Genomic DNA, 25,924 nt, shown 5'->3' on the forward strand with positions numbered 1-25,924 from the left:
ACTCTGGGTCCCGACCACCGCGGTCCCGGGAGAACAGGGAGCCCTGCACGCCGCTTACGCTCCCCAACCTCCCCTGCGCCCCATGTACGACCCGCAGGCGCAGCCACTCTGGGTCCCGACCACCGCGGTCCCGGGAGAACAGGGAGCCCTGCACGCCGCTTACGCTCCCCAACGCCCCCCCCCCTCCCCCCGCGCCCCATGTATGACCCGCCGGCGCTACCACTTTGGGTCCTGACCACCGCTCTCCCTGGAGAAGAGGGAGTTCTGCGCGGCTCTAACACCCCCCAAAACCCCCCCGCGCCCCACGTATGACCCGCTGGCGCTACCAATTTGGGTCCCGACCACCGCTGTCCCTAGAGATGAGGGAGCCCCGCGCGTTCCTAACGCTCCCCAACCCCCCCAGCGCCCCATGTGCGACCCGCAGGCGCAGCCATTTTGGGTCCCGGTCACCACGAGGGGAGGAAGGGCGCCGCCATCTTGGACCACCCCAGACCTGTACGACGCATGGGGGCGGCCATTTTGTCCACCCCCGCCGCCATCGTGTGACCCCCCAGCCATGTGCGATGCATGGGGGCAGCCATTTTGTTCACCCCCGACACCATCTTGGACGGCAACAACGGACCCCCGTGTCGACAGCTCCACGGGGTTCGAAGAAGACGCTCAACTACTACAACCACGTCTCGCTTCAATAACGCTGGACCAAGCTCGGCCCCGGACACTCCAGACGACGACGACAACGGTGCTGATAAACGGGCACAAGACACCATGCCTAGTCGACTCCGGGAGCACGGAGAGCTTTATCCACCCCAACACGGTAAGACGCTGTTCTTTGACCACCCATCCCAGCGCACAAAAGATTTGCCTAGCTGCAGGATCCCACTCCGTACAGATCAAAGGCTTCTGCATAGTTACCCTAACGGTGCAAGGGAGGGAGTTCAAAAACTACAGGCTCTACGTCCTTCCCCAATTCTGCGCCCCCACATTACTGGGATTAGACTTCCAGTGCAATCTACAGAGCCTAACCTTCAAATTCGGCGGCCCAATACCCCCACTCACTATCTGCGGCCTTGCAACCCTCAAGGTGCAACCCCCGTCCTTGTTTGCAAACCTCACCCCGGATTGCAAACCCGTCGCCACTAGGAGCAGACGGTACAGCGCCCAGGACCGGGCCTTCATTCGGTCCGAAGACCAGCGGCTACTAAAGGAAGGCATAATCCAGGCCAGCAATAGTCCCTGGAGAGCACAGGTGGTAGTAGTAAAGACAGGGGAGAAGCAAAGGATGGTCATAGACTATAGCCAGACCATCAACAGGTACACACAACTAGACGCGTACCCTCTCCCCCGCATATCCGACATGGTCAATCGGATTGCCCAATATAAAGTCTTCTCCACCGTGGACCTCAAGTCCGCCTACCATCAGTTCCCCATCCGCCCAAGTGACCGCAAGTACACAGCCTTCGAGGCAGACGGGCGATTATACCATTTCCTAAGGGTCCCATTTGGCGTCACAAACGGGGTCTCGGTCTTCCAACGAGAGATGGACCGAATGGTTGATCAACACGGGTTGCGGGCCACGTTCCCGTATCTCGACAATGTAACCATCTGCGGCCACGATCAGCAGGGCCACGACGCCAACCTCAAAAAATTCCTCCAGACCGCTAAAGCCTTGAACCTCACGTACAACGAGGACAAGTGCGTTTTCAGCACAAACCGGCTGGCCATCCTGGGCTACGTAGTGCGCAATGGGATAATAGGCCCCGACCCCGAACGTATGCGCGCCCTCATGGAATTTCCCCTCCCGCACTGCTCAAAAGCCCTGAAACGCTGCCTGGGGTTCTTTTCATACTATGCCCAGTGGGTCCCCCAGTACGCAGACAAGGCCCGCCCCTAATACAGACCACGACCTTCCCTCTGTCGACAGAGGCTTGCCAGGCCTTCAGCCGCATCAAAGCGGATATCGCAAAGGCCACGATGCGCGCCATCGACGAATCCCTCCCCTTCCAGGTCGAGAGCGACGCCTCCGACGTAGCTCTAGCGGCCACCCTTAACCAAGCGGGCAGACCCGTGGCCTTTTTCTCCCGAACCCTCCACGCCTCAGAAATCCGCCACTCCTCAGTGGAAAAGGAAGCCCAAGCCATAGTGGAAGCTGTGTGACATTGGAGGCATTACCTGGCCGGCAGGAGATTCACTCTCCTCACGGACCAACGGTCGGTAGCCTTCATGTTCGATAATGCATAGCGGGGCAAAATCAAAAACGACAAGACCTTAAGGTGGAGGATCGAGCTCTCCACCTTCAACTACGAGATCTTGTATCGTCCCGGAAAGCTGAACGAGCCGTCCGATGCCATATCCCGCGGCACATGTGCCAACGCACAAATTAACCGCCTCCAAACCCTCCACGAGGACCTCTGCCACCCGGGGGTCACTCGGTTTTACCACTTTATCAAGTCCCGCAACCTCCCATACTCCTTAGAGGAGGTCCGTACAGTCACAAGGAACTGCCACATCTGCGCAGAGTGCAAACCGCATTTTTTCAGGCCGGATGGTGCGCACCTGATTAAGGCTTCCCGCCCCTTTGAACGCCTTAGTCTGGATTTCAAAGGACCCCTCCCCTCCACCGACCGCAACATATACTTCCTTAATGTGGTGGACGAGTACTCCCGCTTCCCATTCGCCATCCCCTGTTCTGACATGACCGCAGCCACAGTCATTAAAGCCCTGAACACCATATTTGCACTGTTCGGTTGCACCGCATACGTCCACAGCGACAGGGGGTCCTCCTTCATGAGTGACGAGCTGCGCCAGTTCCTGCTCAGCAACGGGATAGCCTCGAGCAGGACGACCAGCTACAACCCCCGGGGGAACGGGCAAGTAGAGAGGGAGAACGGCACGGTCTGGAAGACCGTCCTACTGGCCCTACGGTCCAGGGACCTCCCAGTTTCACGGTGGCAGGAGGTCCTTCCGGACGCTCTCCACTCCATCCGGTCACTACTGTGTAGTAGCACTAACCAAACGCCTCATGAGCGCCTCCTTGTCTTCCCCAGGAAGTCCTCCTCTGGAACGTCGCTGCCGACCTGGCTGGCGGCCCCAGGACCCATCTTGCTCCGAAAGCACGTGCGGGCGCACAAGTCGGACCCGTTGGTCGAAAGGGTTCACCCCCTTCACGCGAACCCGCAGTACGCTTACATGGAGTACCCCGACGGCCGACAGGACACGGTCTCTCTGCGAGATCTGGCGCCCGCCGGCAACACACACCCCCCCCCCCCCGACACCAATCACCCAACCCCCCCCCCTTCCTGCCACCGCCGCACCCCGCGACCGCCCCCCTTCCCAGGAGGATCAGTCCTCCTCCCAGGCCCGACCAGGAATGAAGCCCAAGCTGAAACCGTAAGGCTCCCGGAGAAGACAACACCGGAACAAGCACCACCATCACCACCGGGGCCGAGGCGATCGACACGGACGACCAGACTGCCCGACCGACTCGTGGCGTCGATCTAACAGTACAATGTGGACTTTTAACGAGAACATTTTGTCTATTCCTGACGATTACTGTAAATAGTTTGAAACAAAAAAAAAAAACCTTGTACATACTGTTATAACATGTGAAAGTTTTCCTCCCAGGACCAGCCTTGTAAACCCTTACCACTATGCGAAGCATCACCCCGCCGGGTTCATTTTTAACAAGGGGTGAATGTGGTAGTATGCATTAGGGGTCATGTGGGACTGTGAAGCCATGATGTAATTGGCTGACAGATCCCGGGTCCTGGTTGGACGGTGACCTCTAGCTCCGCCCTGAAGGCGGAGTACAAGTACCTGGAGTCCTCCCCCGCAGGCAGTCTACTACTGAACTGCGGGGGAAACAGTCACGCTTAATAAAGCCTCATCGACTTCACTCTATTCGTCTCTCGGAGTCTTTGTGCGCTACACATGGCAAGCAGCTGGCTGCCTCCACCTCTGATGTGCATCCTGGTGACACACCTAGACATAGAGGTAGAGCAAGGAAAACCTAGCATGTCAAATATCACTGAGAGGGAGCTGGGAAGCGTGGGGCGGCACCATCAGGAAAGTGGGGCATTGTTGGGCGTGAAACATTAAAAACCCTTCACCGGAACATAAGAACTAGGAGCAGGAGTAGCCATCTGGCTCCTCGGGCCTGCTCCACCATTCAATGAGATCATGGCTGATCTTTTGTGGACTCAGCTCCCCTTTCCGGCCCGAACACCATAACCCTTAATCCCTTTCTTCTTCAAAATGACCAATATGACACCTCTGTCACTTTCCTCCGCAATGTGGGCCGACCTCCGAACACTTGGCCCATCTCTCCAGGCATGCACCCCCCCTCCCCCCGCCCCCGGGCACCGTGTGTGGGTGATGAGTGTGAGTGAGCACTCAGCAGACAGGCACGGGCCGGACTATGGCATATATTGATGAGCGCCAGCGCTCAGCTCTCTGTAGGTATCATCACCCCCCTGCCCTCGACAGTGGCCCGCTGACAGTGCCAACACAGTCCCAGCACCCTGGAGTGATGTAACATACCCTGGGAGCGTGGGAAATGGGGGGAAGGTAGTGATGATGGCCCAGGCCAGGCCCTATGTGAAGCGGGCGGAGATGAGGGCATACCTGCCACTCCGGGCTTGCCGGACCCTCGCCATTGCCGTCTGTCCTGCAGCCTCTGGCTGGTCCCCAGGTTCATCTCCGGGATTGTCTTCTAGCCCCTGTTGGTCCGGCGCCTCCTTATTATCTTCATCTTCTTCCTCGGAGGTGACCACATGTTCCTCATTCCCCACCATCAGAACGTAGCCCCGCTGATGTGCCAGGTTATGGAGGACACAGGAGACCACTAGAAAGCGGGAGACCCTCGGGGGGGGGGGGGGGGTGTACTCCAGGCCATCACCAGAGCAGCCGAGGCACTGGAACCGTATTTTGAGCAGCCCGATGCACTGCTCAATGACAGCCCTGGTGGCCCCATAGACCTCGTTGTATCGAGTCTCCGCTTCGCTCTCTGGCCTCCATACTGGCGTCATTGCCAGGTCCTCAGCAGGAACCATTTATTCTCCAAGAGCCAACTGGCCATCCTGGGGAAGTCCTCGGAAAGGCCAGGGATGCCCCTAGATGTAGCTGTCGTGCACACTCCTTGGGAAGCATGTACACACGTGCATGATCTCATGTGGTGGTCACACACGAGCTGCATGTTCAGGGAGTGGAATCCCTTTCCTGTTAACGAAGGGCACTCCCAGACGGCCCGGAGAGCGCAAGGTGACATGCATGTAGTCTATCAGCCCCTGGACCTGGGGAATCCTGGTGATAGCAGAGAATCCTGCTGCCCGGACATCTTGTTGGGCTTGGTCCATGTCAAAGTTGATAAGAGATTTCACCCGGGCAAACAGGACATCCATGACCTGTCGGATGCACCTGTGGGCAGTGGCCTGCAAGATAGAACATAGAACATACAGTGCAGAAGGAGGCCGTTCGGCCCACTGAGTCTGCACTGACCCCCTTTAAGCCCTCACTCCCACTCTACCACCGGAACACAAAAACCCCGCCTAATCATTTTGGACACTAAGGGCAATTTATCATGACCAATCCACCTAACCTGCACGTCTTTGGTCTGTGGAAACTGGAGCACCCGGTGGAAACCCACGCAGACACGGGGAGAACGTGCAGACTCCGCACAGTCGGGGATTCGAACCTGGGGCCCTGGCACCATGAAGCCACTGTGCTAACCATTGTGCTGTCCACACAGGTCCCTGCTCGAGCCCTGGAATGATCCCAAAACATAAAAGTTCAGGACTGTTGTGACCTTGACAGCCACTGAGTGCGGGTGCCGAGTCGGGTAGGACATGGCACAGGTGCTGCACCGTCTCCTTGTTGAGGCAGAGCCTCCTGCAGCAGGTGCTGTCTATCATCTGTTTGAAAGTCCAGCGACACCCATGCACTCTGGGTCATCGCGGGCCTCCCCCTCTGGATCTCACCCTGGCCTGATAGGTGGCCGGGTCCTCAGGGTGTAGGGCGGGCACGGGTCTAGGCACGGCCCAGAGCTTCTGCTGCCAACGCTGTCTCCTGCCTCTGGCTGACCAGCCTACCAGCAGCACAACTAGGGTCTGCTCTGCGGGGTCCGAAATACCGTCCATACCATTCAATATCTGTAAGGAATTGGGAGAGGGTGTTAGACTGACACAGCGGTGGCTTCCACCCCGGGGTACTCCAATTCCCCAATCATCACCCCCCCCTCTCCCACACCAAGAACGGCCAGAACACGCACTACCGGCTGCAGCGGGCCTCCCCTCAATGGACCACAGGCCCTGTACCCCTGACACCCACACATAACGTTACCAGTACCCGGCGCTGGTCCCTGCCCCATTGCATTTATCCACCCTCCGTCTGTGGCCATGTCCCCGGGCTGTGTCCCATCCCTGGGTGTTCGGATATTGGCTGCTGCGTCCATGGTGTGGCCTTCCGCAGTGTTCAGGCACAGTGTCTGATTGGGATGCGAGGCAAGAACTTCCACGCGCTACCTGGACAGCCCACCCACGGGAATCCACTCAGGATGAGTGAAGTACTCACTGTGGGCAGCACGGTAGCATTGTGGATAGCACAATTGCTTCACAGCTCCAGGGTCCCAGGTTCGATTCCGGCTTGGGTCACTGTCTGTGCGGAGTCTGCACATTCTCCCGTGTGTGCGTGGGTTTCCTCCGGGTGCTCCGGTTTCCTCCCACAGTCCAAAGATGTGCAGGTTAGGTGGATTGGCCATGATAGATTGCCCTTAGTGTCCAAAGTTGCCCTTAGTGTTGGATGGGGTTAATGGGATAGGGTGCAGATGTTGAACTTGGGTAGGGTGCTCTTTCCAAGAGCCGGGGCAGACTCAATGGGCCGAATGGCCTCCTTCTGCACTGTAGATTCTATAATTCTATGATTAACTACGATTGCGAATTCAACAATAGTTGTCAGCCGCACGGCCAGAGACTTCAGCAGTTGGTGGGGGTTATGGGTGGTTGGTGGGGCAGACGGGCAGGGACTAGGATTGCCCCCGGAACGGGTACACATGATTCAGAGGTTGACATCGTGGAGCCTCACATGGTTGCCTATCGAGTGGACTCCCCCTCCCATGGCGGTCCACCCCAGCGGAGAGTGCCCCCCCCCCACCTGAGGATGTGCCCCCACCCCCTGCCTAGCACTGGGGCAGCAAGACCAGTGCCCCAGGCTCTTTGCCGGTGAGCAAAGATGGCTACTCACCTCCCGGCTCCCCGCAAAAGTCTTCCCGCCAGGTTCAGGTTTTTAAAAAGGAGTACTAATCGGCGTCAGCGTGACCGCTTGCTGGGGAGACCACTGAATCACAGGAGGCTGTTGAATGTGGGATGGCTCCCGTTAGTTGTATGGAAATTGGGCTTAAGTGGTGATAATTGGTTTCTCGCCATGCTACGGCAGGATCCTGATTTCGCCTACGGGAGGGGGCCGGTTGCATCGCAAACTGTTTGGCACCTGGCGCGATTCTCGTTTTTGGCCTCTCCCGCTATTCACCCACCTCGTTGCGCTCTCGCTCAAGTGCAACAAGGCCAGAGAATCGCACCCCTTGTTTTGGTAGTTTCAAAATCAATTGTTTTAGTGTGACAATCATTTTGCTGCCTGAATCTATAATACTATGTTAACATAGTAAACATAACATGGTCAGAAGTCATTTTGAACTAACTTAGAAGACATTCTTAAAAGCTAAACCAGTTACTGCATTATTGGAAACCGGCCAGATCAGTCAAATAGAGCCTTAATTGTGAGACAATTAAAGAATAATTCATTACTCAATAGATGTTTTAGACAGAATTACAATATAACCTGTAACACAAAGTTTGTAATATTTTATGTACATCATTAACACTTGATTTTAAGTACACTCGTCATAAATCATGAGAATTGTAAAACGGTGTCTTTTCAACCAGTCTGGAAAGATAAAATGGAGTTCGTAACTTTTATGGCCTTGACCAGTTACATCATGTTGGATAATGAATAGGGGTGGCACGGTGGCGCAGTGGTTAGCACTGATGCCTCACGGCACCGAGGACCCGGGTTTGCTCCCGGCCCCGGGTCACTGTTCATGTGGTTTGCACATTCTCCCCACGTCTGCGTGGGTCCCACCTCCACAACCCAAAGATGTGCAGGGTAGGTGGATTAGCCACTCTAAAGTGACCCTTTAATTGGAAATCAATAATTGGGCACTCTAAATTTATTTTTTTTTAAATTGGGTAATGAATAAGGTTTTATTTTAGCTGTCTCATTTCTCTCAGCGAGCCTTTGTGCTTAAACATCAGGAGGTGCTAGATATCAGAAGTCAAGTGTAAATTGGCAGACAGTTAAGTTAACCAATTATTGTTTGACCCTTTGCTAACTCAGGATGAGAGATATAGCTTAAGTGAAGCCCTTGTCTTAAGTTTAAGACATCATGCGTAATTAGCTAAAGACAATGGGGCCAGCTCTTATTTCATTACTGACAAATTATAGACCAATTGGCTACTTCCAACAACATGGCTAAAGTGGGCTTTAAAAGTGTTCAAGGTATAAAGTAAAGATGCCGTGTTTGTTAACATGTTATCCACATTTTATCACTTCATGTCTTGGTCTGATCAACCAAGGTAGGTGGGAGAAGTCTGTTCAATTGTTAAATTTAAGGGGTGGGATTCTCCAGGAATCGATGAGATGGCCCGACGCCAGCGCCAAAAACATCACAAAACACTCTGGCGTCGGGCCCCCCAGAACGTCGCAAATTCTCCGGCCGGGAATGGGCTAGCAGCGGCGTGACGCCATTCGCGACGGCGTCACCTGTCACGGACGCAGGGTCGCACCACGCCTTAGCCGGCGCCTGTGGAGGGAGATGGCAGAGGCCGTCAGCGCCATGACCGTAACAGCCAGGACAGGCGTCCAGTGCCACAAGAAGGTCAATGACCTTGTCACGGCAGCCAGGGTGAGTACCCCCCCCCCCCCCCGATAGGCAGCACAGCCCGAGGTGAAACCGACATGGCTGCACCCATCCATGCAGGCTGCATTGGCAGGATGGGTTGTGAACCTCTGCCAACGTACACACAACCGTTGGTCCGCATGTATATGTCTGCCTAACACTGTTGCCCTTTATCCCTGCCACCCTCCTGCCCCCCCCCCCCCCCCCCCCCCCCCCCCCCCACAGGAGAAGCGTGCTCACAACAACCGGGAGCGTGAGAGGACCGGAAGGGGTCCACCTGAATTGCGACCACTCACCATTTAGGAAGAGAGGGCCCTGGACCTTGCAGGCGGACCAGAGGACTGGCAGGTTGCAGATGCAGAGGTCGGGGGCGCACCAAGTGAGACCCCCCACTGCCTGCCCACCTTTCCCCCATATCCCCCCTTCCCCATGTCCCCCCTTCCCCCATATCCCCCCCTTCTCCCATCCCACTTCCCCCATGTCCACCCTTCTCCCATCCCACTTCCCCCATATCCCCCTTCCCCCATATCCCCCTTCCCCCATATCCCCCATATCCCCCCTTCCCCATATTCCCATCTGCGTGTCTAACCATGCATGCTGTATTGTGTATTGCAGGACCAAATGTCGACCCACCTGTCCCCGCAGATGCTGACCGCCCCCAGGATGTGCCAGGGCAGCCACGAGACAGGGACAGACCCGGCCCATCAGGCATACGACACCCCCAGGACGCCCACACCCCCAGGACGCCCACACCCCCAGGACGCCCACACCCCCAGGACGCCCACACACCCAGGACGCCCACACACACAGGACGCCCACACACACAGGACGCCCACACACACAGGACGCCCACACACACAGGACGCCCACACACACAGGACGCCCACACACACAGGACGCCCACACACACAGGACGCCCACACACACAGGACGCCCACACACACAGGACGCCCACACACACAGGACACCCACACACACAGGACACCCACACACACAGGACACCTACACACAGGGGACAGATAGACAGGAATCACCACTCCATAGGACCCCGGACTTCGGGTTGGATGAGGAGAATGACACTACGCCACTGCTATCTCCTACACCCTCCACCATCGCGGAGACACTCACCACGGTTCGGGCACTTTAGCGATGAGGCATCTGGGACACTAACTGGTGCGCACAACACAGCCGTCCCGGTACAGCAGGTGGAGGCAGGAGCAGCCGAGGGACCGGGCGGTCGGAGGGCAGCCCGGAGCAGGTGACCATCTGCTGCCCAGACGGGTCCCGGGTTCCTGGAGTTACCACACCCACACATAGATCCGATGCAGTCACGGACCAACGGACGATCGAAGGGAGTGACGGCTGGCTTCCTGCAGCTGCAGATGCAGGTGGAGGAGTCCACCCGCGTCCAGAAGCAGGTAGTGGTGCCGGTCATGCGTGCCACCCAGGCCGACACCGCACGAGTGGCGTCTGCGGTGGAGGCAACGGGTGCGGTGGTGCTAGACGTGGGTCGCAGATGCGAGGCCTCGGGCTTTCTGTCCGTGGCCCAGGACATGGCTGCCCTCTCACAGACGGCCAAGAGCCAGAGCCAGAAGCAGATCGCAGAGGCGCTCAACGCTGTGGCCCAGTCTCTGCAGGCCATCGCTGAGGGCTTCGGCGCCATAGCCCAGGTGCTGGCCAGCGTCGCCCAGACACAGACCGGGATGGTCAACTCCCTGAGCTCCATGGCTGCAAACTTGCAGACCCTTGTTGATACCAGGGCGGGCCTCCAGGACTGGCAGCGCCAGGTGTCGGGGAGGCGTCGGATGCTCGGTCCATTCGCATCCCTGACCCATGTAGAGGACCGGGGGCCATCGGGCACCCCAAGGGTGGAGAAGGTGCTGGGGCCCGTTCCGGGTCCCCCTGTAGGGGAGGTTCAGGAACACCGCGACACCTCGGACTCCCCCCCCCCTTACATCCCAGGTGCATCTGGTGGGAAACGGGCAGGACAGGCTGGCAGCTCGCCATCCCAGTTGCCTGAGCAGCAGCCAGGCCCATCCAGGCCGGGCTGCCTCAGGAAACGGCCGCCAAAGGGGTCCCTAGTCACAGGGCAGGAATCACAGGAGCCAACTCCAGTTCTGCTGTACTGTCTGGGGAACCACCTAGAATTAGTCATAGGGCCTGTAAGGCAAAAATGTTAGACACTGAGTAAGTTGACACGGATGCAGGGCACAGATTAGTTACAGGGGCGAGGGCACGTGTATGAACTGTTTGTTCTTAAAATCACTTTCACACCTACAGAAGCTGCCTTTGTGCTCTGTCCGATGCGTGCGGGGATGTGGTGCGAGGTGAGCACCAGTGGGTGTGTGAGGGGTGATAGAACGTCGGCCTCAGGTGAGTGACCCCCCCTCCCCCGGAGTCACCCTCGCCATCCCCCCGAGCAGACGGCGGAACCATGCGCTGCAGTGTCACGGCCGCATGCAGGGACAGTCTGGGTGGAGGGTGGTACTGTGGCCATGGGTCAGATATTGTCCATCGATGTAGAGCCCAGAGCTCATCGCAGAGCGGGTTGTCATCATCCTCCGTGGCCTGCAATAGACACGCTTCCACCGGCGACCGTGTGAGCCCGGCCCATTGTGCCGCAGGTGGATGTGCATTGGAGGGGTAGTGTGCATGTGGGTGGGGTGAGGGTGGTTGGCGGTGGGTGGGTGGGGTGAGGGTGGTTGGTGGGCGGGGTGAGGGTGGGTGGGGTGAGGGTGGTTGGTGGGGTGAGGGGGTACACACTCACCTGAGGCCGACGTTCTATCACCCATCACACACACACTGGCGCTCACCCGCCCCCGCCCCCCCCCCCCCCCCCCCCCGCACACTCCAACGGCTCCTGCGACCCCCCCCCCCCCACCAACTGCGGGCGTGCTGTCCCCTCTCTGGCGGCCACCCCACGCCGACCCCTACCTCCGCGCTGTTGTGCTGGTTGACGCTGTTAAATAGGTGGTTTAATTTACGCTGGCGTGACCCGTGGTCACGTCGGCGGGACTTCGGCCCATCCGGCCTGGAGCATTGGGGCAGCCCCGGGGCCCATTGCGTGGCGCCGGTCTTTCCCAGTCTGCGAGGCGCGCGGCGCGATTCACGGCAACTGTATTTTTGGGTGGCTGGAGAATATCGCGGGCGGCGTTGGGGCGGGATTTACGCCGCCCCCCAGCGATTCTCCGACCCTGCGGGGGCTCGGAGAATCCCGCCCAAGTTTTCTCCTTTTACTGTTAATTAACGCTTTGTTTTCTATCTTTCTGACTTGTCAGCTTTCTACTGACTTTAATGGTTAACAAACCTTTTGAATTCACCGTTTGAAGTGTTCATTCTTGCCAGATGGTTAAGTCTTGTAGAAGCTGATTTGTTATACAATTGGGGAGTTATTGCAATCCTAAACCCATTAATCATTTAGACATGCACTGTAGATTTTCAAGAAATTTAAACCATTGAATAGCTAGATACGAAGACTAAGGGTGGAATTTACCAGCTATTCACGCCAGTGGGATATTCCAGTCCCACCAACGGCACACGGGTTTCTCGGCAACGAGGGGTGTAATCAATGGGAAATCCCGGAAATCCTGCTAAGTATCATTGTTGCGCACTACACAAATACTTACAGGATGGGCCACAATGCACTGTTTCACATGCTTAAGACCAGTGAACAATTTTGAAGGCAACAGGCATGAGGTAGAACTGCTGAGAATCACATGGTCATTCATGAGCTCATCTAGGTCTTGAAAAACCTTCCTCTTCAGTTCGAAGTTTTCAGGAACACATTCCTGCATCACAAAATATATGAAATATGGTCAATATCACTTCCTATTGTGCATCCGACAGCTATATGAGTTATAAAGTTGTACAGCAAAGTAATCTAATGAACAACATGAGTGAAAACATCCATAAGGGTACACTCTGGAAGCGTCCCCTCCCAAATCTTCAGAAAATCAGATTTGTTCCACTTCACCTATTAATTTACTATTTGAAGACTTCAGGGTGCGGCGATGACCAGCTGAGTCGCACGTTTTGGCAGCTCCCGGTGAAACGGACTTTTGGGCTCTTGATAGGAGCCCCAACGGCAATTTTGACGGCTAAAAACACTGTGCGGTAAACCAGAAGGGAATCCCCCCTGGATACGGATGGAAAAAGGAGGAGAAAGTGGCCGGATTGCAGTGGATCCTTTAGAACAGCGGCAAGGAAGGCAAGCAAAAACCAAGATGGCGTCGGAAGGTGGCAGTTTAACATGGGGCCCTGAACAACAAGAGTTCTTGAAATGCTGTGTGGAAGAGCTCAAAAAGGAAATGAAGAAGGAGCTGTTGGCCCCGATACTACAGGCGATCGAAGGGCTAAAGGAGGAACAAAAGACCCAGGAGCGGGAGCTTCGGGTCGTGAAGGCAAAGGCAGCCGAGAATGAGGACGACATACAGGGCCTGGTGGTGAAGACGGAGACGCATGAGGCACATCAGAAACGATGTGTGGAAAGGTTGGAGGCACTGGAGAACAACGCAAGGAGGAACAACCTGAGGATTCTTGGTCTTCCTGAAGGTGTGGAGGGAGCGGACGTCGGGGCATATGTGAGCACGATGCTGCACTCGTTAATGGGAGCGGAGGCCCCGGCGGGTCCGTTGGAGGTGGAGGGAGCATACCGAGTGATGACGCGAGGACAGAGAGCAGGAGAAATTCCCAGAGCCATAGTGGTGAGATTCCTCCGTTTTAAGGATAGAGAAATGGTCCTTAGATGGGCAAAGAAAACTCGGAGCAGTAAATGGGAGAACGCGGTGATCCGCGTTTATCAAGACTGGAGTGCGGAGGTGGCGAGAAGGAGGGCGAGCTTTAATCGGGCCAAGGCGGTGCTTCATAAAAAGAAGATAAAATTTGGAATGCTGCAACCGGCAAGACTGTGGGTCACATATCGAGGGAGGCACCACTACTTTGAGACGGCGGATGAAGCGTGGACTTTTATTGTGGAAGAAAAACTGGAATGAGCGGGTTATTAAAAAGAACGTTTGAACAGAGTGGTGGGGCAAATGTGGGGGGCAAAGAGGGGGGTTAAAAAGGGGGGAAAGAGGAGTTTTATGTACTAATCCTGCGATGTGGTAACTTTTCTCTCTCCCACAGGTGGTGATGGGGGGAGGAGGGGAGGTGGAGGAGATGGGGCTTTGGCCATTGGGGGCGGGGCCAAGGGAGAAGCGCGGGCTTGGTTCCCGCGCTATGATAATCATGGCGGGAATAGAGAAGCAGGAAGGAGGGGGCGTCGCACGGTGCGAGCCGAGGTCACGGGGGGAAGCCGAGGTCGGCCAGAGTTTGCTGACTTCTGGGAGCAACATGGGGGGAGTAATTACGCTAGCGGGGGATCTAGCGGGGGGGGGGGGGGGGGGGAATTACTGGGTTGCTGCTGCTGGGGAGAGGGGGGAGCTGGTTTGGGAGGGGATGGGCGGGGGGCACCGCCTGGGGGAGATACAGCTGCGTGAGAACCGGGTGAGGAGCTGGAAAAAGGTGATGGCTAATCAACAAGGGGGGGGGGGGGGGTAGGAAGCCCCCCAACCCGGCTGATCACGTGGAACGTGAGAGGGCTGAACGGGCCGATAAAGAGGGCACGGGTACTCGCACACCTTAAGAAACTTAAGGCAGATGTGGTTATGTTACAGGAAACGCACCTGAAACTGATAGACCAGGTTAGGCTACGCAAAGGATGGGTGGGGCAGGTGTTCCATTCGGGGCTAGATGCGAAAAACAGGGGGGTGGCTATATTAGTGGGGAAGCGGGTAATGTTCGAGGCAAAGACTATAGTGGCGGATAACGGGTGCAGATACGTGATGGTGAGTGGCAAACTACAGGGGGAGACGGTGGTTTTGGTAAACGTATATGCCCCGAACTGGGATGATGCCAATTTTATGAGGCGGATGCTAGGACGCATTCCGGACCTAGAGATGGGAAAGCTGATAATGGGGGGAGATTTTAATACGGTGTTGGAACCAGGGCTGGATAGGTCGAAGTCCAGGACTGGAAGGAGGCCGGCAGCAGCCAAGGTACTTAAAGATTTTATGGAGCAGATGGGAGGTGTAGACCCGTGGAGATTTAGCAGACCTAGGAGTAAGGAGTTCTCGTTTTTCTCCTATGTCCATAAAGTCTACTCGCGAATAGACTTTTTTGTGCTGGGAAGGGCGTTGATACCGAAGGTGAGGGGAACGGAGTATACGGCTATAGCCATTTCGGATCACGCTCCACACTGGGTAGACTTGGAGATAGGGGAGGAAACAGGAGGGCGCCCACCCTGGAGAATGGACATGGGACTAATGGCAGATGAGGGGGTGTGTCTAAGGGTGAGGGGGTGCATTGAAAAGTACTTGGAACTCAATGATAATGGGGAGGTCCAGGTGGGAGTGGTCTGGGAGGCGTTGAAGGCGGTGGTTAGAGGGGAGCTGATATCAATAAGGGCACATAAAGGGAAGCAGGAGAGTAAGGAACGGGAGCGGTTGCTGCAAGAACTTTTGAGGGTGGACAGACAATATGCGGAAGCACCGGAGGAGGGACTGTACAGGGAAAGGCAAAGGCTACATGTAGAATTTGACTTGCTGACCACGGGCACTGCAGAGGCACAATGGAGGAAGGCACAGGGTGTACAGTACGAATATGGGGAGAAGGCGAGCAGGTTGCTGGCACACCAATTGAGGAAAAGGGGAGCAGCGAGGGAAATAGGGGGAGTGAGGGATGAGGAAGGAGAGATGGAGCGGGGAGCGGAGAGAGTGAATGGAGTGTTCAAGACATTTTATAAAAAATTATATGAAGCTCAACCCCCGGATGGGAGGGAGAGAATGATGGGCTTCTTGGATCGGCTGGAATTTCCCAAGGTGGAAGAGCAGGAAAGGGTGGGACTGGGAGCACAGATCGAGGTAGAAGAGGTGGTGAAAGGAATTAGGAGGATGCAGGCGGGAAAGGCCCCTGGACCGGATGGATTCCCAGTCGAATTCTATAGAAAATATGTGGACTTGCTCGCCCCGGTATTGACGAGGACCTTTAATGAGGCAAAGGAAAGGGGACAACTGCCCCCGACTATGTCTGAAGCAACGATATCGCTTCTCTTAAAGAAGGAAAAGGACCCGCTACAATGCGGGTCCTATAGACCTATTTCCCTCCTAAATGTAGATGCCAAGATCCTGGCCAAGGTAATGGCAATGAGAATAGAGGAATGTGTCCCGGGGGTGGTCCACGAGGACCAAACTGGGTTTGTGAAGGGGAGACAGCTGAACACGAAAATAAGGAGGCTGTTAGGGGTAATGATGATGGCCCCACCAGAGGGGGAAACGGAGATAGTAGTGGCGATGGATGCCGAGAAAGCATTTGATAGAGTGGAGTGGGATTATTTGTGGGAGGTGTTGAGGAGATTTGGTTTTGGAGAGGGGTATGTTAGATGGGTGCAGCTGTTGTATAGGGCCCCAATGGCGAGCGTGGTCACGAATGGACGGGGATCTGCATATTTTCGGCTCCATAGAGGGACAAGGCAGGGATGCCCTCTGTCCCCATTATTGTTTGCACTGGCGATTGAGCCCCTGGCGATAGCGTTGAGGGGTTCCAAGAAGTGGAGGGGAGTACTTAGAGGAGGAGAAGAACACCGGGTATCTTTGTATGCGGACGATTTGCTACTATACGTGGCAGACCCGGCAAAGGGGATGCCAGAAATAATGCGGATACTTGGGGAGTTTGGGGATTTTTCAGGGTATAAATTGAACATGGGGAAAAGTGAGTTGTTTGTGGTGCATTCAGGGGAGCAGAGTAGAGAAATAGAGGACCTACCGTTGAGGAAGGTAACAAGGGACTTTCGTTACCTGGGGATCCAGATAGCCAAGAATTGGGGCACATTGCATAGATTAAATTTAACGCGGTTGGTGGAACAAATGGAGGAGGATTTCAAGAGATGGGATATGGTATCCCTGTCACTGGCAGGGAGGGTGCAGGCGGTTATTATGGTGGTCCTCCCGAGATTCCTCTTTGTGTTTCAGTGCCTCCCGGTGGTGATCACGAAGGCTTTTTTTAAAAAGGATTGAAAAGAGCATCATGGGTTGTGTGTGGGCCGGGAAGACCCCGAGAGTGAGGAAGGGATTCTTACAGCGTAGCAGGGATAGGGGGGGGGCTGGCACTACCGAGCCTAAGTGAGTATTATTGGGCCGCTAATATTTCAATGGTGAGTAAGTGGATGGGAGAGGAGGAGGGTGCGGCGTGGAAGAGATTAGAGAGGGCGTCCTGTAGGGGGACTAGCCTACAGGCTATGGTGACAGCCCCATTGCCGTTCTCACCGAGGAACTACACCACAAGCCCGGTGGTGGTGGCTACACTGAAGATTTGGGGACAGTGGAGACGGCATAGGGGAAAGACTGGAGCCTTGGGGGGGTCCCCGATAAGAAACAACCATAGGTTTGCCCCGGGGGGAATGGATGGGGGATATGGAATGTGGCAAAGAGCAGGAATAACGCAACTGAAAAATCTGTTTGTGGATGGGAAGTTCGCGAGTCTGGGAGCGCTGACCGAGAAATATGGGTTGCCCCAAGGGAATGCATTCAGGTATATGCAACTGAGGGCTTTTGCGAGGCAACAGGTGAGGGAATTCCCGCAGTTCCCGACACAAGAGGTGCAGGACAGAGTGATCTCAAAGACATGGGTGGGGGATGGTAAGGTGTCAGATATATATAGGGAAATGAGGGACGAAGGGGAGACTATGGTAGCTGAACTAAAAGGGAAATGGGAAGAAGAGCTGGGGGAGGAGATCGAGGAGGGGCTGTGGGCAGATGCCCTGAGCAGGGTAAACTCGTCGTCCTCGTGTGCCAGGCTAAGCCTGATTCAGTTTAAGGTATTACACAGGGCGCATATGACTGGAGCACGGCTCAGTAAATTTTTTGAGGTGGAGGATAGGTGTGCGAGGTGCTCGAGAAGCCCAGCGAATCATACCCATATGTTTTGGTCATGCCTGACACTACAGGGGTTTTGGATGGGGGTGACAAAGGTGCTTTCAAAAGTAGTAGGGGTCCGGGTCGAACCAAGCTGGGGGTTGGCTATATTTGGGGTTGCACAAGAGCCGGGAGTGCAGGAGGCGAGAGAGGCCGATGTTTTGGCCTTTGCGTCCCTAGTAGCCCGGCGCAGGATATTGCTAATGTGGAAAGAAGCCAAGCCCCCGGGGGTGGAGACCTGGATAAATGACATGGCGGGGTTTATAAAGCTAGAGCGGATTAAGTTCGTCCTAAGGGGGTCGGCTCAAGGGTTCACCAGGCGGTGGCAACCGTTCGTCGAATACCTCGCAGAAAGCTAGATGGAATGGAAAAAAGAAGGCAGCAGCAGCAGCCCAGGATCGGGGGGTGGGGGGGGGGGGGGGGGAGGAGGAACCAGAAGGACTCTCAGGGTTGTTAATATATACTGTATAATATGTATAGGTCGTTGCTACAGATAATTATATATTGGACTGTTAAATTATATTTTTGGAGAGTGTTACTTGTGATAAGGCAGTTGCCAATTAGGGTTAGTTTTCATTTTTGTTATTTATTATTGATTCATTCATTTTTTGTTTATAAAATAGGTCATTGTTATTTGTGTTGTTATAATATTGTGTAAAGGATGCACAATGTACTGTGTTGGTTGACCAAAAATTTTACAAAAAAAAAAAAATTTACTATTTGAAGTAGAATGGCACAATCAAAAGAAAAGCAGGTAATTCTTCATGTGCATATTAGAAGGCAACAGGCTCATACGGAGGTCTTCTCCAGCTCACAACATCTATAGGCCAAGAATTAAAATCTTGGATATTTCTGAAGAGCAATGTCGGCGAAAGCTGCACTTTACCAGCCAGGCAGTCGCTGAAATATTCAACAGGATCCGGTGACTACTGGATCTGGGGACCTTGCTTTGCCAGTGACTGTCCACATTGCCATCTTCAGTAGCTACATTATCATCATCAGTAACTAGAGAGGATATTTTCCCCATAGTTTTCCAGTTTGCAATGCATAGCTGAATCAAACAGGTCATTAATACCATCTTTACACAAACAAACATCGTCTTCCCTATGGACAATCAAACTACTCTGGAAATTTGCAAGAGTGGTCACCTTCCCTCATATCCAAGATATAATAGGCTGAACTCATGCAGCTATTTGGGCATCAGATGACCAACCAAAGCTTTATTACTGTAAAGAGCAACACTTCAACAATCAAGCGAAAACCCGTGGCATTTTGAAGAAAATATTCTTGTAGCTCATTCACTCTAACTGATGTTTCCCCCCTTTATCAATTTCTTGATTCTGCATTGAACACCAAAACCATTCCTCCCCTATGTCAATGAGTTGCTAACAATGCTGACTAAGAAGCTGCAATTCAAAGAAAATATAGACTAATGGTCCAAAAATAATATAGGTGTTGACCGCGCTTCCAAACACAATACTGTCGCTTTCACTACTCTGAGAAGTGCTCTCTCATTGAACAGAGCTGGCGAAGATTTGCTCCCGCTTATGTGGAGAATGGAGTTCAAGTCTCAAAAATTAAGTTCCTGAGGATCTGGCTGTATCCTGTAGCACTTCATCTATTGCCAATGCAGTTTTTCTGGCATTCCATTTAATATTGGTTCAGGAGATGCATGCAAGTAGTAGGAGGTTGGACATGCCAATTCCAAAATGCCACTGCCAAACCCATAGGGCTAGGACTCAACTCTACCACACATCTGTGGGAGACTAGACCACAAAAGATAAGTGGTCAAAGTCCACGTCGATTTGCGACATCAATCTAATCAAGGTTATTGTCTGCCTCTCTAAGGTGGAATTCAGGTTTGAGACCAGAATCCATGCAGCAACTGAACCAGAGACATTAATTGGTAACTTTCTATCTGGTCTTCACAGTAGAAGAGCAAAATAAAATCCAGAAATAATAGGAAACCAAGGGGGTACATGAGGAACTTAAGGAAATCAACATTACTGAAGAAATAGTACTGGAGAAACTATTGGAACTAAACCCTGACAAATCCCTTGGCTCCGGGAATAGCCTGTCACTAGGATTTTACAACATGGAGATACAGTTTTTGCACTTCCAAATTCCCTAGATTCTAGAATTGCTCCAGTGGATTGGAGCTGTAAGGAAGAGTAAAAACAGAACTACAAATGGATTTGGACAGGTTAAGCGAGTGGGTAAGAACATGGGAGATGGAATATAATGGAAAAATGTGACGTTCTCTGCTTTGGTAGAAAAAGTGAAATATTATGTTTAAATTATGAGTGACTAGAAAATGTTAGTATTCTGGTGTTCTTGTACACAAATCAAAAGTCAGCAATATGCAAGTACAGCAAGCAATTGCGAAAACAAATTACATGTTACTCTTTATTACAGAGGTTGACAAATAAACGTAAATAAGTCTTTCTACAATAGCATCAGGCTTTGGTGAGATCACACCTGGAGTACTGTGTATAACTTTGGTCTCCTTACCCAAGGAAGGTCATATTTGTCTTAGAGGAAGTGCAACAAAATTTCACTAGATTGATCCCTGGGATGAGAGATTGAGTGGACCAGGCGTAGATTTGAAAAGAATGAAAACATTTAAAATTCTTAAGAGGCTCGAAAGGTGGCTGCTGCGAGGGCGATTCCCCTCGCCAGGGAGAGCAGAACTAGGGCTCACAGAATCAGAATAACTGGTGGGCCATTTAGGACTAAGATGAGGAGAAATTTCTTCAAAGAGTAGTGTATCTTTGGATTCTCCACCACAATGCTTAGTCATTGTGTATATTCAAGTATATTATAGCCAAGTTCCGCACACGAGTCTGGCCTCAACCGGGACCTTGGATTCATTTTTAAAAAAATTTAGAGTACCCAATAAATTTTTTCCAATTAAGGGTCAATTTAGCGTGGCCAATCTACCTAGCCTGCACATCTTTGGGTTGTGGGGCGAAACCCACGCAAACACGGGGAGAATGTGCAAACTCCACACGGACAGTGACCCAGAGCTGAGATCGAATCTGGGACCTCGGCGCCGTGAGGCAGCAGGGCTAACCCACTGCGCCAGGGACCTTGGATTCATGTCACATTACATTCACCCCCCACCATCTGGCCTGTGCTTGCGAAATCCTACCAACTGTCCTGGCTTGAGACAATTCACACCTCTTTAACCTGTGATTATCCCTCTATCCAGTTGCTCCGTCTGGACCTGTAGACTTAATTACCTGCAGAGACTTGCATTCCAAGTATCGTCTTGCATCTTTGACTTTGTCTATATATATGTTTCTGGAAACCACCTCTTCATTCACCTGAGGAAGGAGCAGTGCTCCGAAAGCTAGTAATTTGAAACAAACCTGTTGGACTTTAAGCTGGTGTTGTAAGACTTCTTACTGTGCTCACCCCAGTCCACGCCGGCATCTCTACATCAAGTATATTCAAGTCAGAAGTTGACATATTTTTGAATACAACGGGAATTAAGGATGGCACAGTAGCACAGTGGTTAGCACTGTTGCTTCACAGTGGTAGGGACCCAGATTTGATTCCCGGCGGAGTCTGCACATTCTCCCCTTGAATGCGTGGGTTTCCTCCGGTGTCAATTAATCCAGTTTCCTTAACAAGTCCCAAAAGACATGCTTATTAAGTGAATTGGACATTCTGAATTCTCCCTTAGTGTACCCGAACAGGCGCCGGAGTGCGGCGACTAGGGGATTTTCATAGTAACTTCATTTCAGTTTTTATGTAAGCCTACTTGTGACACTAATAAAGATCATTACATTATTACGGGATATGGTGTTACAATAGGGAGATGTTCAGAAATTGGATCAAAGATGTAGTGGGCAATTCAGGGGTTAGCAGACTGAGGGTAAAACTGCGAGTAGTTAGTCAGAGATACCCTGGCCTGAGTTACATTGTCCAATTCAGACTTAAACTCGTTAATGGGAATAAACAGGATACCCCTGTCTAGCCGGGGTGATTCCCTCAAAGATCCATTGTCCTGGGCGGCATGTGGCGCAGTGGTTAGCACTGGGACTGTGGCGCTGAGGACCCGGGTTCGAATCCTGACCCTGGGTCACTGTCCATGTGGAGTTTGCACATTCTCCCCATGTCTGCATGGGATTCACCCCCACAACCCAAAAATGTGCAGGTTAGGTGGACTGGCCATGCTAAATTGCTTAATTGGAGAAAAAAATAATTGTGTACTCTAAATTTTTTTTTTTTTTAAAGATCCATTGTACTCCGTGACACTCTTGTCTGACCAGCCATTAGCCTATTACAGAATCTGATGGCCTCTTTTGTCCGTAAATTGGAGGTGAATTGCACTTTCATGGCTTGGTCTTTTGTGTAAACGGGAGTGGCCAATCAAAAGCCCAGATAGCGATGATGAGTTCAAGTCTGGACACGTCTGTACAGAGCCATCTTTGAGGGGCTTGACAGAGCTCAGAGAGAAAACGGAATCTTGTTTGAACAGGTGGAGGCAGAAGGATTTGAAAAGCCACCAAAAGAGGTCATGAAAAACTGCCACAGTTCTGAAAGGGAGGAGCTGCACTAACAGCAGGTATATGTTCTGTAAAAGGCAAAAATGATACTTGCAGTCAGCTACATTAAACTGGCTAGATGAGTCAGGTTTCATTTTTAAAAAGTTAACTGGAACCCTGTAATTGTAAGTTAACTTAAATCTGCTTCAAAACCTCGGCCGTTTGATTTTGCTGAGAAAAACTGAAGCTGCAGTGAAATGCTAAGAAACTTTTCAAATGTGACCTTGCGTTTCAGAAGTTGATAAAAAAAATCAAATGTTATAAACGCACTCAAAGCAGAGCTGGGTACTGGCAGTCCTACAAGGGTGAACACTTATGTTCATCTGGTAAAATGCTGTGTACGTCAGAGCAAACAGAGGTTGTGGTTTATTTAGTATTAAAAATGTAGCTTTAAAAACGAGGCAACAATGTAACAAGGTAAAACATTTACATCACACCATAAATAACGACTTAAATGAGCTCCATATATCAACCATTACGTTTTTCTCTCCATTAACAGTTCTGCAAGGGTCACAAGTTTATTGTGTTTTTCTTTCTCTCACTTGCTGTTTAGGTATGGCGCATTGGGCAAGAGACTAAACTTTATGAATTTCCCCAAATATTCTGCTAATTGAGATATTTGGCCTAGACGAAGCATTCAATACTCGAGGCTGTGGTGAAGAAGAGTCAGACTGGAGCGGAAACGAAGCCAAAAAATCTCATGAGGATATATTTTTTTTTTTTTTTCACGTAGGCAGTAATAGGCAAAGGGGATTTGATTTATTGTCACATGTACCCAAGTATAGTGAAAAGTATTTTTCTGCGGCCGAGGGAACGTACACAGTACTTGCATAGTAGACAAAGGGAATAATCAACAGAAAACATTGACAAATGGTACATCGACAAAGTGATTTGGTTACAGTGCGGAACAAGGGGCAAAACAAAGCAAATACATGAGCAACAGCAGCATAATGCGTCGTGAATAGTGTTCTTATAGGGAACAGATCAGTCCGAGGGGGATTCGTTGAGGAGTCTTGTAGCTGTGAAGAAGCTGTTCCTATGTCTGGATGTGCAGGCCTTCTGCCTGATGGAAGGGTCTGGAAGAAGGCAATGCCTGGGTGGGAGGGGTCTTGGGATAATGCTGTCTGCCTTCCTGAGGCAGCGGGAGGTGTATATAGAATCAATGTCGGGGTGGCAAAGCTTGTGTGATGTGCTGGGCTGAGTTCACCACACTCTGCAGTTTCTTGCGATCTTGGACAGAGTAGTTGCCATACCAGGTTGTGATGCAGCCGGATAGGATGCTCTCTATCGCACATCTGTAGAAGTTTGTGAGATACAGACATGCCAAATTTCTTTAGCTTCCGTAGCCTCAAGCATCACCACCCATATAGAAGTTGCTGAATTTTCTTTCCATTTAAATCAGTACTGTTGGGAAGGCCAATAGTTATCTTTTCCTTTTTACAATGAAGTGGAAGCTGCTTGTGACCTTCAGCTTGGTGTTCTGCCCATCAGAGTCATCTTGGATGTACCCTTGATTGGAACTGGAATCTAAAATGTAGGAATTGCAGCATTGCATGAAGCGATACTCTAGGACAACCATAGGTGTACTCTAAGTCTTTATTGAGAATTACAACCACATTGTTAAAAAACGCTGCCTCAAAGCCCACAACGTGATAAATATGAAGTGACTGAACAATCCAAACAATAACTTGCATTTCAACAGAGAAATGTCACTAGGCACTTAAGACTGAAGGAAGAGAGGGCAGCACGGTGGCCCAGTGGTTTGCACTACTGCCTATAGCGTTGAGGACCCGGGTTCGATTCTGGCCCCGGGTCACTGTCCGTGTGGAGTTTGCACATTCTCCCAGTGTCTGCGTGGGTTTCATCGCACAACCCAAAGATGTGCAGGTTAGGTGGGTTGGCCACGCCAAATCGCCCCTTAAATTGGAAAAAATAATTGGGTTCTCTAAATATATATTTAAAAAAAGAATGAGAGGGCAGCACGGTGGCGCAGTGGTAGCACTGCAGCCTCACGGCACCGAGGTCCCAGGTTCGCTCCCGGCTCTGGGTCACTGTCTGTGTGGAGTTTGTATATTCTCCCCGTGTTTGCGTGGGTTTCGCCCCCACAACCCAAAGATGTGCAAGGTAGGTGGATTGAACACACTAAATTGCCCCTTAATTGGAAAAAATGAATTAGATACTCTAAATTTACAGAGAAAAAAAATGAAGGAAGAGAGAAAGACAAGATCAGTAAGTTAAAGAAATGGAAATATAATAGGAGAGTTAGGAGATATTACCCAAATGCTTTAACAAAAAGATTAGTTTTCAAACAGCTGTATAGGTGATGTTGAGGATTTTGGAGACAGTTTCCAAGGGATGGGCTATGGGAGCAGAAGGCTCTGAAATGATAGGGTGGGAGGATATAAAATAACTTACCAATGCTCAGTACAGAATGAGTGGTGTGGGAGGAAATACAAGGCTAAGGGAAGGACGAGATGCCAAAGAAAGGCATTCGGAAGCAGCCAATATGGATCTATAGGGATGCTTAACTGTAGGACAGGATTTAGGTGTTTGAGCCTGAGATAAGTTGGAGTTCATGGAAAGTGGAGGGTGAGAAAACAAAACGGTGTGCATTAAGCTGTCAAATGTAAAGCGATAGAAGCACCATTGTTTTAACACCATGGACGTTGATGTCAAATTGAACATGAAGGTATTGTGTGGGCTGCAAGTGGCTAGAGAAATGACAGGAATGTGTGGAGAGCCACTGGGAAGGGGGTAAAGTTTATGAAAAAAGATGACTTCAGTATTCCCAGAAATTCTGACTCATCATGACAATATCATGACAATATCAGGCAGGCAGTCTGACAACAAGGAAGTAGTTTAGGGGCATGGAATGTAGAGGAGGGAAAGATCCAGATGCCATTAGCCTCACTGTGGAAGTTGGCCCATTTCCACAGATGATATGGACAAGCACACAGGTGAAGAGGAGGTGCGTGGCATGGTCAGACCCTTGAGCAACTCTTGGAGAAGCCAGTGCTATAGATGTGCCAGCTGCATTCAGATCGTTAAGAGTGGAACAATGATAGATGTAAGTAATGGATAAGGTATCTACAGATGATGTCAAAATGCAGCTGAGACGTCAAGGATGACAAGAAGGGATATACTACCATGATCACAGATACAGAAGATGACATTCATGATTATAGTCAAGGCAGTGTTATGAGCAGAACAAAAGCCAAATTGAAGAAATTCAAACTGGTCATCTTAGGTGAAATGAAGACAGAACCAAGCAGATGAGTTGAAGGTAGATTTTCTGAAAATGGTGCACCAATAATCATATTAAAAGGGAGACGTGTGCTAGAGCATAGGCAGCCACTAACGATGCTGCCGAACATAGGGCTAAGAAAAGAACACCTTAGTGGTAAAAGAGCCAAGGGTGGAGGAGTATTTCTCAGAAAAGGTGAGCTAATAGAGTCAGGAGGGAAGATGGAAAAGTTCAG

The 25,924-nt window shown here is 51.8% G+C and overlaps 1 protein-coding gene across 1 annotated transcript in view; it reads right to left on the minus strand.

Annotated features, from left to right (window-relative positions):
* cryl1 (crystallin, lambda 1) overlaps positions 1 to 25,924 on the minus strand; it is a 228,182-nt gene that overhangs the window by 93,664 nt on the left and 108,594 nt on the right. The window contains exon 4 of the mRNA XM_072476829.1: positions 12,571 to 12,732. Coding sequence (XP_072332930.1) covers positions 12,571 to 12,732 — 162 coding nt within the window. The remainder of the gene's footprint in view (positions 1 to 12,570; positions 12,733 to 25,924) is intronic.

Source organism: Scyliorhinus torazame, chromosome 15, assembly GCF_047496885.1.
Source record: "Scyliorhinus torazame isolate Kashiwa2021f chromosome 15, sScyTor2.1, whole genome shotgun sequence".
Lineage (NCBI taxonomy): Eukaryota > Metazoa > Chordata > Chondrichthyes > Carcharhiniformes > Scyliorhinidae > Scyliorhinus > Scyliorhinus torazame.